The sequence below is a fragment of the Bos javanicus genome, chromosome 11 (assembly GCF_032452875.1).
Source record: "Bos javanicus breed banteng chromosome 11, ARS-OSU_banteng_1.0, whole genome shotgun sequence".
Lineage (NCBI taxonomy): Eukaryota > Metazoa > Chordata > Mammalia > Artiodactyla > Bovidae > Bos > Bos javanicus.
Genome location: NC_083878.1, coordinates 82,867,905 through 82,885,597, shown reverse-complemented (window position 1 = coordinate 82,885,597; position 17,693 = coordinate 82,867,905). Strand labels below are relative to the sequence as shown.

At 40.0% G+C, this 17,693-nt stretch overlaps 1 protein-coding gene across 2 annotated transcripts in view; it reads right to left on the bottom strand.

Moving 5' to 3' along the window:
- The window catches only part of NBAS (NBAS subunit of NRZ tethering complex), a 335,203-nt gene that overhangs the window by 51,294 nt on the left and 266,216 nt on the right, over window positions 1–17,693 (bottom strand). For both annotated transcript variants that reach the window (XM_061433269.1, XM_061433270.1), the window contains 3 exons: window positions 16,061–16,279; window positions 12,304–12,506; window positions 5,990–6,079 (listed from right to left, as the gene is read on the bottom strand). In XM_061433269.1, coding sequence (XP_061289253.1) covers window positions 5,990–6,079; window positions 12,304–12,506; window positions 16,061–16,279 — 512 coding nt within the window. The remainder of the gene's footprint in view (window positions 1–5,989; window positions 6,080–12,303; window positions 12,507–16,060; window positions 16,280–17,693) is intronic.

The following is a 17,693-nucleotide window of genomic DNA, read 5'->3' as shown; positions in this document are numbered from 1 at the left end:
CCCTTTCACTTTTCACTTTCATGCATTGGAGAAGGAAATGGCAACCCACTCCAGTGTTCTTGCCTGGAGAATCCCAGGGACAGGGGAGCCTAGTGGGCTGCCGTCTATGGGGTTGCACAGAGTCGGACACGACTGAAGTGACTTAGCAGCAGCAGCAGTATACTGGTTCAGGCTTCCCAGGTGGCTAGGTGGTAAAGAATCTTCCTGCCAGTGCAGGAGCCACCAGAGATGTGGGTTCGATCCCTGGGTTGGGAAGATCCTCTGGAGGAGGAAAGGGCAACCCACTAGTGTTCTTGCCAGGATAATCTCACAGTCCATGGGGTTGCAGAGTTGGACATAAATGAGCGACTGAGCACACACACAATATACTGGTTTATGCCTGTGAGTTATTTGTCAGGAAATTTTTTAATAATATGAAGGCCCAGATAACCATGATGGTGTAGTCACTCACCTAGAGCCAGACACCCTGGAGTGTGAAGTCAAGGGGGCCTTATGAAGCATTACTACAAAGTTAATGGAGGTGATGAAATTCCAGCTGAGCTACTTCAAATCCAAAAATGATGCTGATAAACTGCTGTACTCAATATGACAGCAAATTTGGAAAACTCAGCAGTAGCCACAGAACTGGAATTTTCATTTCAGCCCCAAAGAAGGGCTTTGCCAAAGAATGCTCAAACTACCAAACACCTGCACTCATTTCACATGCTAGCAAGGTAATACTCAAAATCCTTCAAGCTAGGCTTCAACAGTATGTGAACCGAGAACTTCCAGATGTACAAGCTGGATTTAGAAACGTCAGAGGAACCAGAGATCAAATTGCCAACATCCGCTGGATTGCCCAAAAAGCAAGAGAATTCCAGAAAAACATCTACTTCTGCTTCACTGACTACACTAAAGCCCTTGACTATGTGGATCACAACAAACTGTGGAAAATTCTGAAAGAGATGAGAATACCAGACCACCTGACCTGCCTCCTGAGAAACCTGCATGCAGGTCAAGAAGCAACAGTTAGAACCAGACATGAAACAACAGACTGGTTCCAAATCAGGAAAGGAGTACGTCAAGGCTGTATATTATCACCCTGCTTATTTAATTTATATTCAGAGTACATCATGCAAAATGCTGGGCTGGATGAAGCTCAAGCTGGAATAAAGAAACATTGATTGCCGGAAGAAACATCAATAACCTCAGATATGCAGATGACACCACCCTTATGGCAGAAAGTAAAGAGGAACTAAAGAGCCTCTTGATGAAGGTCAAAGAGAAGAGTGAAAAAGCTGGCTTAAAACTCAACATTCAAAAAACTAAGGTCATGGCATCTAGTCCCATCACTTTATGGCAAAGAGAAGAGGAAAAAGTGGTAGCAGTGACAGATTTTCTTTCCTTGGACTCCAAAATCACTGAAGATGTTGACTGTAGCCATGAAATTAAAAGACACTTGCTCCTTGAAAGAAAAGCTATGACAAATCAGACAGCATATTAAAAGCAGAGACATCACTTTGCCAACAAAGGTCCATATAGTCAAAGCTATGGTTTTTCCAGTAGTCACGTTCAGATGTGAGAGCTGGATCACAATAATGGCTGAGTGCTGGAGAATTGATACTTTGGAATTATGGTGCAGAAAAAGACTGTAGACAGTCCCTTGCATGGCAAGTAGATCAAAATAGTCAATCCTAAAGGAAATCAACCCTGAATATTCACTGGAAGGACTGATGCTGAAGCTCCAATATTTTGGTTACTTGATGGGAAGAACAGACTCACTGGAAAAGACCCTGATGCTGGGAAAGACTGAAGGCAAAACAGGAAGGGGGAAGTAGAGGATTAGATAATTAGATAGTGTCACTGACTCAACAGACATGAATTTGAGCAAATTCTGGGAGATAGCAGAGGACAGAGGAGCCTGGTGTGCTGCAGGCCATGGGGTCGTCAAGAGTTTGACACAAGTTAGCAACTGAACAACAACAACTGTGTGTGTGTGTGTGTGTGTGTGTGTGTGTCTGAATCACTTTGCTGTACACCTGAAACTAACACAGCACTATAAATCAACTATATTTCAATTAAAAAAAAAATAAAGACACTTTTGCATTTCTCGTCACTTGGTCTGTCATTAGTATCACCATATCCATTTTTCAGATTAGGAAATGACAGTCAGACAGGCTCTGTAGTTTGTCTGGGGCTGCCCAGGTAAGGACAGGTTGTGAATTTCTTTCACAGTATCTCGTTTTCTTCTGATATTAAACAGCCTGCAATGGACAGTTAAGGGAGTGCTTCTCAAACACCACTGTGCTTAGGAATTGCCCAGGGATCTTATTAAAATATAGATGTTACTTGGTTGGTGTGGGTAGGGCCCCAAATTCTGCATTTCCAACCAGCTCCCAAGTGTCCCTGAGTCCGTGGACTGACTTTGTGAGGTCTTATGTCATTATTTTTATCTGTTTTTCTCACCTCTTCCACCTCCTTCTCTGCGCCTTGGCCTTATTTCTTTTTCTGCGCCTTGCCTTCATATGTGTGTTGTGTTCAGTGGCTAAGTTATATCTGACTCTTCTAAATTATTATTTGTTTCAGTCACTGAGTCATGTCCCACTCTACAAGCCCTTGGAATGAAGCATGCCAGTCTTTGCTATCCTTCACTATCTCCTGGAGTTTGCTCAAATTCATGTCCACTGAGCTGGTGATGCTATCTAACTATCTCATCCTCTGCTGTCCTTTTTTCCCTTTTGCCTTCAATCTTTCCCAGCATCAGAGTCTTTTCCAATGAGTTGGCTCTTTGCATCAGGTGGCCAAGACACTGGAGTTTCAGCTTCAGCATCAGTCCTTCCAATGAATATTCAAGGGTGATTTCCTTCAGAATTGACTCGTTTGATCTCCCTGCCTTCCAGGGGACTCTCAACAGTCTTCCCCAACACCACAATTCGTAAGCATCAATTTTTCAATGCTCAGCCTTCTTTATGGTCCAACTCTCACATCCACACATGACTACTGAAAAAACCTTAGCTTTGACTATATGGACTTTTGTCAACAAAGTGATGTCTTTGCTTTTTAATACACTGTCTAGATTTGTCATAGCTTTTTTTCCAAGGAGCAAGCATTTTTTAATTCCAAGACTGCTTTCTCCATCTGCAGTGATTTTGGAGCACAAGAAAACAAAGTCTGTCACTGTTTCCATTGTTTCCCCATCTATTTGCCCTTATAAACTGAGATGTCATGCATCTCAGTTTTTTGAATATTGAGTTTCAAGCCACCTTTTTGACTGGCAAGAACACTGGAGTGTGTTGCCATTTCCTTCTCTGGAGATCTTCCTGACCCAGGGATTGTACCCACATATCCTGCACTGCAAGCAGATTCTTTACCACTGAGCCATCAGGGAAGCCCTATAAATACATGCACACACAAATATATGTATGTATAAATATACACACACATATTCTTTTCCATTGTGATTTATTATAAGATATTGAATATACTTTCCTGTGCTTCAGGAGGTCCTTGTTGTTTACCTATTTTATATATAGTAGCTTGTATGTGCTATTTCCAGAGGCTTAACATGAAAACAGCTTGAATCCCCAGGTTGCTCTGAAGACCCCCCTGGGAACAACCTAGAAAAGAGAGTGACTCCCTTCTGTGACTCCCCTCTGTGACTCTTGCCCGAAAGCTCTTAGGGAGGGGAACTGAAGCCAAGAGTATCATGTTTAACTGTCCACATTCACAAAGCACTTGCCAGGCTTAAAAGTTAGGACTTGTCTTTCTTCTTTTTCTTTCCTAAGTGAAAAAAATTTTTTCCACTGAAATTTGTTTTTGTTATTGTTAAGGACCCTCTGTTATTTTGTGTCTCTGGGATGCAAAGTAAGATCTTGTTGTGACTCTCCATTGCCCAATCTCTTCCTCTTTGGAAATCGAAGCTTAAAAAGAAAATTGTCTTGTATTCAAGAGACTCGAGTTGGGTTCTTCTGTATATCCTGTATACATATATCTGTTTATCCAGCTGGAAATTCACTAAGAAAAACACTGCCTCCTAATCTTTTCGAGATGAACCCTGTGGGACCAGACTGAGGGATTCCCCTTGGAAGGGGCTTCGGGTAGTACCTGTTAAGATCCCTTCCATCATGTGAGGCCAGGGTCCGGGTTGGGTACTTGAGAGCAACGCACAGGGGAGTAGCAAGCTGAGAACTGACTGATGGACTGCGACTGGAATGGTGATAGCTCGATGGCCTGTCTAGAAAGTGACACACTGCATTTCTGTCTGCGCTGCTCTCTGCCGCATCTGCCTTGTTTAGGCTGTTTCCTCAGCCTGGACCACCGTCATCCACCTCCATCATCCTTATCACAGACTCAGATGTCACAGACCAGGTCCAGTGCTGTCCCTTGTGGGTCCTGCTCTGACTTCCCTGGGACAGAATAAGCCACTCCCTTCGCCTCACTTTCTGCACAGCACTGACTACGCTACTGCATGGTAACCAGGGCCCTGAGCAACCTGGTCTCCCTGCAAGACTCTGAGCTCCTCCGGACTGGAGGCTACATTTACCCAGAACCGGAACTGAGAACAGAGTGTAACACACAGTGAACATGCAGAGCGATGGCATTTGTCTCTAAAATAAGAGGCCCGTGTGTGCCACGGCTGTGGCTTCCTTACCATTTAAAGACCCACAAGCAAAGGAGTTTAGAAAAACTGTGCCGAGCAAATGGCAGAGTGGGTGGAGGGCCCCGCTTGCCCTGTGGTCCAGCCCACCCACATGGTTTACCCTGTGTCCCTTCACTCAAACCGTGGGCACAAAGCTACGCATGCAGACGTGCTCTGAAGGCCATCGAGCAGTCAATTATGCTGCAGGGGCAGACAGGAGTCCTGGCTGTGTTTCCAAGGACCCTGACTCTGGACAAGTCAATTCCTCTCTCCCAGCCTTTCTCTCCTTATCTGCAAACGCCAACAATACACACAGGTGTCAAAAATCATAACCACTAAATCCACAAAGATAAATGGAAAGAGTTCTAACAGCAAGTAACTAAAACAGAATATAGAAGTGTTCATACATTTTGATTGAAATTATGTAAAAATATATCCGTACCTGAACAATAACTGGGAGGTAATACGCAAATAAAAACAACAATATCATTGAATGAACTATGAGGCGGTTTCTCAAATATGCTTCATCATTATTATATCATATTTTCCATTAAAAAAGAAAATTGGGGTAAAGCCTTACAGCGTTGCCATGGATATAAGACACAGGGAAGATCTCCATAAACTCCAGGAAATATATTCTTGTCGTTCAGCTGCTGCTGCTGTTATTCCTATTACTAACATCTGGACAGGCTTCCCAGGTGGCACTAGTGGTAAAGAACTCACCTGCCAATGCAGGAAACATACGAGACGTGGGTTCGATCCTAGGTTGGGAAGATCCCCTGGAGGAGGGTATGGCAACCCACTCCAGTATTCTTGCTTGGAAAATCCCATGGATAGAGGAGCCCGGTGGGCTAAAGTCAGTAGGGTTGCAAAGAGTCGGATAGGACTGAAGCGACAGCACACACACACACCTGGGTGAAAAATTCTTTCTAAAAGTGGATTGGAGACACACACCTCTTAGGCTTACAAAGCCGGTACACTCTTAATCCTCAGACAAGACAGATCTCACATATACAAAGCTTTTCAAAATATAACATATACATTCTAGGAATCCCCATACTTAATCAGTAGAGTAAACCCCCTGGAGATATGAACCCCTCCTCTCCTAAGATGCTCAGCGCGGTGTCATCTCCTTGGCCACCTTTGAAAGGAGTGAGAAGAGACCATGCTCTCTAAGGCCTGAGAAGCAGATGGTCCTGTTGGAGCTGATGGACTAAGAGAACAAATCTCCAGAAAGTTCTCAGCTCTTCCTTCAGAGCCACTTAGAAAAGACGCTTAGAGGTGGAAGCCTCATAACCACAGATATTGAGAGTAATTCTAAGACTCTAAGGAACGCCATTAAGTGAGACCTGCAAACCGCTCCAGCCTTACCCTTCGTCCACACTGGCATGGACCGCGGCAACAACTCCTTCCAGGATGTGGAGCGGGTCCGCCGGCCCCCCAAGGTCAGCACTGCCTCCACTGTGAAGGGAGAGAAAGAGAGAGGAAGGGATTCAGGACGGATGGCTCAAGCTCAGGAACCAGCAGGGCACTGACACTCAGATGAACCCAGCTGTATCTCAGCAGAGCATACACCACGAGCTCACAGCCGCTCATGGCATATGCAGCCCGCCAAGTACCAGGTCCTGTGCTGCGTGCGTCCTAAAGATGTGGAGAGGAAGCCTTCTCTGCCCTGAGGAGCTCACAATCTAATTTTAATTTTATTTTATTTTTAAACTTTACATAATTGTATTAGTTTTGCCAAATATCAAAATGAATCCATCACAGGTATACATGTGCTCCCCATCCTGAACCCTCCTCCCTCCTCCCTCCCCATACCATCCCTCTGGGTCGTCCCAGTGCACTAGCCCCAAGCATCCAGTATCGTGCATTGAACCTGGACTGGCATCTCGTTTCATACATGATATTTTACATGTTTCAATGCCATTCTCCCAAATCTTCCCACCCTCTCCCTCTCCCACAGAGTCCATAAGACTGTTCCATACATCAGCGTCACTTTTGCTGTCTCGTACACAGGGTTATTGTTATCATCTTTCTAAATTCCATATATATGCGTTAGTATACTGTATTGGTGTTTTTCCTTCTGGCTTACTTCACTCTGTATAATAGGCTCCAGTTTCATCCACCTCATTAGAACTGATTCAAATGTATTCTTTTTAATGGCTGAGTAATACTCCATTGTGTATATGTACCACCACTTTCTTATCCATTCATCTGCTGATGGACATCTAGGTTGTTTCCATGTCCTGGCTATTATAAACAGTGCTGCGATGAACATTGGGGTACAGGTGTCTCTTTCCCTTCTGGTTTCCTCAGTGTGTATGCCCAGCAGTGCGATTGCTGGATCATAAGGCAGTTCTACTTCCAGTTTTTTAAGGAATCTCCACACTGTTCTCCATAGTGGCTGTACTAGTTTGCATTCCCACCAACAGTGTAAGAGGGTTCCCTTTTCTCCACACCCTCTCCAGCATTTATTATTTGTAGACTTTTGGATCGCAGCCATTCTGACTGGTGTGAAATGGTACCTCATAGTGGTCTTGATTTGCATTTCTCTGATAATGAGTGATGTTGAACATCTTTTCATGTGTTTGTTAGCCATCTGTATGTCTTCTTTGGAGAAATGTCTATTTAGTTCTTTGGCCCATTTTTTGATTGGGTCATTTATTTTTCTGGAGTTGAGCTGGAGGAGTTGCTTGTATATTTTTGAGATTAGTTGTTTGTCAGTTGCTTCATTTGCTATTATTTTCTCCCATTCTGAAGGCTGTCTTTTCACCTTGCTGATAGTTTCCTTTGATGTGCAGAAGCTTTTAAGGTTAATTAGGTCCCATTTGTTTATTTTTGATTTTATTTCCGATATTCTGGGAGGTGGGTCATAGAGGATCCTGCTGTGATGTATGTCAGAGAGTGTTTTGCCTATGTTCTCCTCTAGGAGTTTTATAGTTTCTGGTCTTATGTTTAGATCTTTGATCCATTTTGAGTTTATTTTTGTGTATGGTGTTAGAAAGTGTTCTAGTTTCATTCTTTTACAAGTGGTTGACCAGTTTTCCCAGCACCACTTGTTAAAGAGATTGTCTTTAATCCATTGTATATTCTTGCCTCCTTTGTCAAAGATAAGGTGTCCATATGTGTGTGGATTTATCTCTGGGCTTTCTATTTTGTTCCATTGATCTATATTTCTGTCTTTGTGCCAGTACCATACTGTCTTGATAACTGTGGCTTTGTAGTAGAGCCTGAAGTCAGGTAGGTTGATTCCTCCAGTTCCATTCTTCTTTCTCAAGATCGCTTTGGCTATTCGAGGTTTTTTGTATTTCCATACAAATTGTGAAATTATTTGTTCTAGCTCTGTGAAGAATACTGTTGGTAGCTTGATAGGGATTGCATTGAATCTATAAATTGCTTTGGGTAGTATACTCATTTTCACTATATTGATTCTTCCAATCCATGAACATGGTATATTTCTCCATCTATTAGTGTCCTCTTTGATTTCTTTCACCAGTGTTTTATAGTTTTCTATATATAGGTCTTTAGTTTCTTTAGGTAGATATATTCCTAAGTATTTTATTCTTTCCGTTGCAATGGTGAATGGAATTGTTTCCTTAATTTCTCTTTCTGTTTTCTCATTATTAGTGTATAGGAATGCAAGGGATTTCTGTGTGTTGATTTTATATCCTGCAACTTTACTATAGTCATTGATTAGTTCTAGTAATTTTCTGGTGGAGTCTTTAGGGTTTTCTATGTAGAGGATCATGTCATCTGCAAATAGTGAGAGTTTTACTTCTTCTTTTCCAATTTGGATTCCTTTTATTTCTTTTTCTGCTCTGATTGCTGTGGCCAAAACTTCCAAAACTATGTTGAATAGTAATGGTGAAAGTGGGCACCCTTGTCTTGTTCCTGACTTTAGAGGAAATGCTTTCAATTTTTCACCATTGAGGATAATGTTTGCTGTGGGTTTATCATATATAGCTTTTATTATGTTGAGGTATGTTCCTTCTATTCCTGCTTTCTGGAGAGTTTTTATCATAAATGGGTGTTGAATTTTGTCAAAGGCTTTCTCTGCATCTATTGAGATAATCATATGGTTTTTATTTTTCAATTTGTTAATGTGGTGTATTACATCGATTGATTTGCGGATATTGAAGAATCCTTGCATCCCTGGGATAAAGCCCACTTGGTCATGGTGTATGATCTTTTTAATGTGTTGCTGGATTCTGGTTGCTAGAATTTTGTTAAGGATTTTTGCATCTATGTTCATCAGTGATATTGGCCTGTAGTTTTCTTTTTTGGTGGGATCTTTGTCAGGTTTTGGTATTAGGGTGATGGTGGCCTCATAGAATGAGTTTGGAAGTTTGCCTTCCTCTGCAATTTTCTGGAAGAGTTTGAGCAGGATAGGTGTTAGCTCTTCTCTAAATTTTTGGTAGAATTCAGCTGTGAAGCCATCTGGACCTGGGCTTTTGTTTGCTGGAAAATTTTTGATTACAGTTTCAATTTCCATGCTTGTGATGGGTCTGTTAAGATTTTCTATTTCTTCCTGGTCGAGTTTTGAAAAGTTGTACTTCTCTAAGAATTTGTCCATTTCTTCCACGTTGTCCATTTTATTGGCATATAATTGTTGATAGTAGTCTCTTATGATCCTTTGTATTTCTGTGTTGTCTGTTGTGATCTCTCCATTTTCATTTCTAATTTTATTGATTTGATTTTTCTCCCTTTGTTTCTTGATGAGTCTGGCTAATGGTTTGTCAATTTTATTTATCCTTTCAAAGAACCAGCTTTTGGTTTTGTTGATTTTTGCTATGGTCTCTTTTGTTTCTTTTGCATTTATTTCTGCTCTAATTTTTAAGATTTCTTTCCTTCTACTAACCCTGGGGTTCTTCATTTCTTCCTTTTCTAGTTGCTTTAGGTGTAGAGTTAGGTTATTTATTTGACTTTTTTCTTGTTTCTTGAGGTGTGCCTGTATTGCTATGAACTTTCCCCTTAGGACTGCTTTTACCGTGTCCCACAGGTTTTGGGTTGTTGTGTTTTCATTTTCATTCGTTTCTATGCAAATTTTGATTTCTTTTTTGATTTCTTCTGTGATTTGTTGGTTATTCAGCAGCGTGTTGTTCAGCCTCCATATGTTGGAATTTTTAATCGTTTTTCTCCTGTAATTGAGATCTAATCTTACTGCATTGTGGTCAGAAAAGATGCTTGGAATGATTTCTATTTTTTTGAATTTACCAAGGCTAGCTTTATGGACCAGGATGTGATCTATCCTGGAGAAGGTTCCATGTGCGCTTGAGAAAAAGGTGAAATTCATTGTTTTGGGATGAAATGTCCTATAGATATCAATTAGGTCTAAGTGGTCTATTGTATCATTTAAAGTTTGTGTTTCCTTGTTAATTTTCTGTTTAGTTGATCTATCCATAGGTGTGAGTGGGGTATTAAAGTCTCCCACTATTATTGTGTTATTGTTAATTTCTCCTTTCATACTTGTTAGCATTTGTCTTACATATTGTGGTGCTCCCGTGTTGGGTGCATATATATTTATAATTGTTATATCTTCTTCTTGGATTGACCCTTTGATCATTATGTAGTGACCTTCTTTGTCTCTCTTCACAGCCTTTGTTTTAAAGTCTATTTTATCTGATATGAGTATTGCTACTCCTGCTTTCAGGAGCTCACAATCTAACAGAGGCTTGTTTCCTACCAAGAGAGTAGCAAAACAAATGAAGTTTAAAAAATAAAAAGGAAAAAGAGAAAGAAAATCTATTTGCATTCTGTTATTCAAAAATTCAAAGAAATACCCAATGGGCATTAAAAATATGAGCTATTTTAAGCGTTAAATATATATACTCTAAATCCTCCAGTTTGCCTTTTCCCCACAATATTAATATTCACATGGCCCTTACAAGGTACCAGGCAGTGCTAAGTGATTCACATACATCCTGCCATTTAATAATCCAACACCCATGAGACGGGCCCTACTATGATGTCCACACTACAGATGTGTGTGCGTGGAATTCTATGGAATTTTGAAAATGCAGCAGAGGGAAGAGAAGTTTTAGACGAGTCTTCTGAATAATTTAAGTTATATGATTTAAACCAACTGCTGGATTCAGTATGTTCATACCTTTGTCATATTAAGCTTACTAAATTCACTAACCTTCTACAAGGTAAATGTCATAGACCTAGTCAATAGCAATTTACTTTCCTTAGAAAAAAGGCAGATGAACTAAAGTTCCCTTTCTCCCACTACTGAAAGATTTAATCCATTTTTATTGAAAGTCTTATGTGTACCAACTATAACATTTATTAGACCAGAATGAAATCTTCAGATTTCATTAGAACTGGGCACACAGAAGAAAAGAGGAGTATAATTTATGTCATAATTTTATAAATGTAAAAATATCATGTCAAATTTTAATTATGTGAAAACATACAATTTTTTAAATGAAACTAAATTCTCTTCAAAGCACTAATTTTTCAAACTTTTGTTTTTGTGAGAGTCATATGAACTCGAAGTAATAATAACAAGATAACAAAAATCAAAAAGCTCCCCTGGTAGCTCAGACGGTAAAAATCTGCCTGCAACGCAGGAGACCTGAGTTTGATTCCTGGGTTGGGAAGAACTCCTAGAGAAGGGAATGGCTACCCATTCCAGGACTCTTGCCTGCAGAACCCATGGACAGAGGAGAATCGAAAAGATAAAGATGGCAAACAATTATCTGTTATCACTTGAAAGTGGAAAGTGGCTCTAATAACCACCAGCACCACCAAAACATAGTAAGTTCATTATGTAATAAAGGTTTATTCATTTCACATTTGTGATTTCTAAAAAATGTTACACTACGTTATTTCTCTCCTTATACAGAAAATTACCAGATACCTCAGAGCATTAAGGTGAAAACTGGATGAAGCTGGGTAATTAAACTGATAAAGACTCATTTGATTTCAGTGCAGCTGCTGAAAACTGACACGCTTTTAATCAAAAAGTTCCTCAAGAGCAACACGGAATCACAAAGAATGCTTAAAAGAAGAATAAATTAAACACAACTAAATCTTTTAGGCTAATTGCATTATTCACAAAAAGCACTTGATGCCTCATTATTTTCTTAGCTTAACTTTCCCCTCTTTCCTAATCCACTGGAAGCTTTCCTACAAAGATACCAGCCTATTGACAGGAAGCTAGAATTTCTCAATTGTCGGCTTTATACCATTAATTGCAGGTAAATAACATCCTAATATACTTAACAGATGTCTAACTTCTTCAGTATGTGATTAACCTTGCCTTGTATACTTCAAAAGAAACTTCTGGGAATTGGTTTTCCACTGCTGAAAACACAAGCTCTGAAAATCCACACTAAAATTACATGACAGGTCTGACACGAAGGGACCTGCTTCACTGGCCACGTTGGCCTTTGTCCCTTATTTCAAGAATTATCTGAGTGAGGGAGAGGGTCAACCGAGAAATTAGAAACGTGTTACACACAGGACCAATGATGGAGCATTTTCATGGTTCTCCACTCTCAAGATATTTTAAGACAAGAGACTGAGAAGTCTAATCATAATCACTTACTTTTATAAAGTACTTCATAGTTATACAATGCTCCTATGTACATGATATTTTATCTTCATAACAACTGTGAAACAAGCACTTTACTGGCAAAATATCAGCTCAGGTTTTCCTTGATGACTATTTTATGGCTTACCTCAATGCAGAGACGATTTCTGTTACTGCACTCTGCACAATGTCCTTGGGCGAGATGTCAAGAGGGCCCACAGCCACCTCCAGCAGCTGCTGAATCATTCTTAGAGGCTGACCGTCTAAACACATGGCCACGGCTTGATTATAAACTTTCTCTTTTTCTGACCGAGACAGATCATAGAGGTAACCGTATTTCTGCAGCATTTCCTGAAAACATGGAATTCAACATGTAACTATGAACTAGAAATTACATGAACAGAGTGAACTATACTCAGAAGACCCTCAAACCAAATATACTACAACCACAAACACCACACGGAGGAACACGTAGGGGAAGTTAAGAGCTTGGTTTCCAGAGCTACCAAGACCTGACTGTAAACCTTGCTTTACTGTGTACTAAGTAGTAAGCCACTGTGATCTCAATTTCCAGTGTCTATAAAATGAGAATGAGGACAATCAGTTCTTGTGAACAGAGGGTGTTGTAAACATTTAATAATACAAAAATCAGACCTTTAGCACAATGTCAGGCACAAAGTAATGCTCATTAAATTTCTCTATTATTATTATTGTGCTATAAACACATAAGTTAAAATCTATTAAGTATCAACTATGTAAACCCAGGTATTGTATATGTTATATAATTTAATGTTTATAATTATCCTGATAGCTCAGTTGCTAAAGAATCTGCCGGCAACGCAGGAGACCCCAGTTTGATTCCTGGGTCAGGAAGATCCAGGGAAAAGGGATAGGCTACCCACTCCAGTATTCTTAGGTTTCCCTTGCGGCTCAGCTGGTTAAGAATCCACCTGTGATGCAGGAGACCTGGGTTTGATCCCTGAGTTGGAAAGATCCCCTGGAGGAGGGAAAGGCTACCCACTCCAGTATTCTTACCTGGAGAATTCCATGGACTGTATAGTCCGGTCGCAAAGAGTCAGACGTGACTAAGCAACTTTCACTTTCATTTTTCTTTCAACTATCCCACAAGGAGCTCTAATTAGCTCCACTGTATCAGAAAGGAAGCTGAAAACCAAAGGTGTTATGCAACATGTCCACAAGTCACACAGTCGCCATTAATGGAGCTTGGGATTAGAATCCAAAGTTATGCTTTCCCCACCACATTCCCCCACTCCACACTGCCAGTCCCTTTTTGAAAATATTGTAAAAACTAACATGACAACAAATAATTTCAGAAATAGAATGGGCCTACCATCGTCCAGCACACCAAATGCGATCACTTGATGGTAACAACACTTTCTAACTTTCACAAGTGCTTCTGAATGTAACTGCTTTGTCTTTGAAACCTTAACTGGACATTTGATGATATCAAAGACTTACTATTAACATTTTTATTGGTAATGTAGTGGTAGTGGTAGTTACATTTAAATATATCTTTTAGAAATAGATATGGAAGGATTTGTGCATAAAATGAAAAGATGACTGGGTTTTTCTTTAAAATGACTCAGAGCAGTAAGGGTAGAAAGGAAATACATTGGTCATGTCTTGATAATGGTGAAAGCTGGGAGTTGAGCATATGAACTTTCAGTTTACTATTCTTCTCATTGTGATACTTTCTGTATTTAAAAACAAACTACCTTTGAGTTAGGCAACAAAATTACTAGTATCCATAGTGAGACAAGAGAAAATTGAGGTTCCAATGGTCTGTGATTGAAGTTGCACTAACCTTCTTGAGTTTACAATATGGTCCTTCACTGAGTATATAATTAAAGAGGTTAAAATCAAAGCCTGCACTTAAAAGGGTCAATATATATAAGGTTGAAGGTTATTTTCAGCATTTGATCTAAAAGGTGCCTTAACAAAATCATATAACGTCAATTTAGGGACCAGAAGAGGCTCCTGTTAAGGACCATCCATGGCCTAACAACATTCGCAATCAGCAATTCCAAGTGTGCTCAGTCCCTCAGTTGTGTTCAACTCTTTTCAACCCCATGGACTGCAGCTCATAAGGCTCCTCTGTCTACAAAATTTTCCAGGCAAGAGTACTGGAATGGGTTGCCATTTCCTTCTTTAGGGGATCTTCCCGACCCAGGAATTGAACCCGGATCTCCTGCATTGCAGACAGAGTCTTTACACTGAGCTACAAAGGAAGCCCCTTAATTCTCAATATTTTTAATATTGTCAATAATTGTAATTATTGATTATACAAATGTAACCATCAGCAGAATAAAATCAAGATTGGTAAAGCCAATTTGCTTCCTATGAAGGCTTCTATATTGCTCATACCATTATTTAATATTATTTATTAGATAGGATAATAGGCACTAAAAAAATAAAAAAATGAAATAAAACTGAAATTAGGCTTTTGGATTCCTCCCATTATCTCTTGGATGAGGGGCTTGCATTTTTGAGTCTCATACGTATTTTGAAGTATTCCATTTGTTTAGTATTTGGACTCCTCTCCACTGACTGATTTTTCTAGTCAGGAATATATATATTGTTTTATAAGCCAAGAATACAATTCATTAAACACATAAGGTTAAAAAAAAATAAAGCAGATCAGTGGCCACTTATAGGTTCATTCACTACAGCATTACAAAGCGAATGGACTATTTTTTACACACCTAAACACTGTTTTTACCTGGGTGAAAACCATTTATGTAGTGATTTGTCAACTTTTTAGCTATAGAAAGTGAAAGTGAGTCACTCAGTCATGTCCAACTTTTTGCAACACCATGGACTATGGGAATTCTCCAGGCCAGAATACTGGAGCGGGTAGCCTTTCCCTTCTCCAGGGGATGTTCCCAACCCAGGGATCAAACCCAGGTCTTCCACAATGCAGGCAGATTCTTTACCAGCTGAGCCACCAGGGAAGCCCAAGAATACTGGAGTGGGTAGCCTATCCCTTCTCCAGTGGATCTTCCAGACCCAGGAATCGAACTGGGGTCTCCTGCATTGCAGGTGGATTCTTTACCAACTGAGCTATGGAAAAGAATATTAAAATTCCCATGATGGTGAATACAGAAGAAAAGCTCCCAAGGCTACAGAGGGTTTCCTTATGCAATCCAAACCCTCTGGTCCCCAAACCTCATAGGGGCTCATGACTCCCATGAGGGGGCCTTTTGAGACTCCACTAGACCAGAGGGTCCCAACTAGAATGAACTAGGAACAACTTCATCAGCCAAAAAAGTCATGTCAAGAATAAATTATATTGGAAAATACACCAGAAAAACAGGATGAGAATACACATTCTTTAAAAAAAAAAAAAAATTTCTGAGGCAGGTATGGATGGCTATTTCTGAATTTTTCTGAAAGTCAGGAGAAAAATTTATCATCATTTAATTGGAAAGCAAAACATCTCCCAGCTAGAAATAGAGCATGTTGTGTGTGTGTTGATTGCTCAGTCTCATCTGACTCTTTGTGACCCCATGGACTGTTGCCCTCCAGGCTCCTTTGTCCAAGGAATTCTTGAGGCCAGAATACTGGAGTGGATAGCCTTCAGAGGATCTTCTTCAGGGGATCTTCCCAACCCATGGATTGAACCCCGGTCTCCCATACTTCAGGTGGACTCTTTACCAGCTGAGCCACCAGGGAAGCCCATGTGACTGAATCACTTTGCTGTACACCTGAAACACAATCCTGTAAATTAACTATATACTTCAATTTAAAAAACAGTTACTGAAAAAAAAGTCTGCAAGATTGAAAAGCCTATCACAACTATGAATATAGCTTTAAAAGACAAATGAAAGAACACACTGATATTATCCGAGTGTGTGAGCATACAGAAGAAGTTTGCATTTCATTACCTGCTCACTGTTCTTCAGAGAAATGATGAAGCTGTGGTTGAGGGTTTCCAGGTGTGCCAGTGATTGCTCCAGATGATTCAAGGCATCTGCATAGGTCACCTGAGACCCACCAGCCTCCTCAGTGTCTTCTTCTAAGTTTCTTTTTCTTGGCTTTTCAATAAAATGTCTGACTGCCTTAATAGCCTTTCCAGTCATTTCTTTACGTGCTTCCAGAGACAGCTTTACCAACAATAACAAAAAGAGAGTGAGAGAGAGGAACTGAACAAAGGTAAGAATCACCCTATGTGTTACATGTGATGGATTTAGTAAAGTATTTGTGTGGTAGAGAGAACAAAAGTGAAATTTTAATACATAAACTTTAACGAATAGGACTTTTGCTATACTAGTTTTTCTTCCATGAAGAAAACAAAAATAGGGTGGTATCATTTGCACTATTAAATGCATAAATATAGCTTTTTAAAAAATGCTAATACCCAAAGCAGGTGGTGTCATGGTGAAACATATTCAAATAGATTACTGGTTACAGTGAAAAAATGAGGAGTCATTTCTATAACCAATTCTGATAATTTATTATAAGGAAATAATTCAAAAGAAGAAAACAGTATAGGCATGAAGATTTTAACTGGAATAAGAATATAAAAATATGACTTTAAAAGCAATCCAATTGATAGTAAGAGAACTGGTAACTAGCGTATGACAAATCACTCGATAGAGTATATGCAGTCAGTAAGAGTTACAGTAAGAGTACAGCCATTATCACTGTTTGACTGTATGATTATCATAAAATGTTCAATTTTAGGAATCAGAAATCATAAAACTGTATCATGCTTACATTAAAATCTGAACTATACCTGTGCATGTGAAAAGTGAAAGTCGCTCAGTCGTGTCCGACTCTTTGCCACCCCATGGACTATACAGTCCATGGAATTCTCCAGGTAAGAATACTGGAGTGGGTAGCCTTTCCCTTCTCCAGGGGATCTTCCCAGCCCAGGGACTGAACCCAGGTCTCCTGCATTGCAGGCAGATTATTTACCATCTGAGCCACCAGAGAAGCCCAAAAGTGAAAGTGAAAGTGAATGTACCTGTGCCTGAAGACAACACACACACTAGTCATGACCACTGTTGAAGTGTTGAGGCTACGAGCAATTCTGTTCTTGACTTTCCACATTTTCTATAATAACGTTATATTTACTCATTTACTCACCAGTTGCTTACTGAATTCGGATACGTGACAGTCACTATGATAGGCATGCAATGCTTATATTTTTTCTAATATTTAAAATGTTAAGTTCACTCGGCCTCAAAATACAAATTAAGTCTCAACTTAACCCGTTTTGATAGGTGCACCACATTCTTTGGAGCCACTCTGGGGCCTTTCAGGCCCTGCTGGTTTGTGCTGCTCTGGAGCCAGATTTTAGTCGCCTGTCAACTGCTCAAGCACATTTTTACTAGAGCTGTAAGAGGATTCTGTGTTGATTTAACAACAGCAACAACAACAGACAAAGCATCCTAGGACCAAACCTCACCTTCCTATTACTTCTTAAAATCAGTCATGTTGTGTCTGGTTATTCTGAAAGGTAGGCACAGGCGTCAAATACACAGCACTAACGACCCCAACAGGAGGCAAACCTCC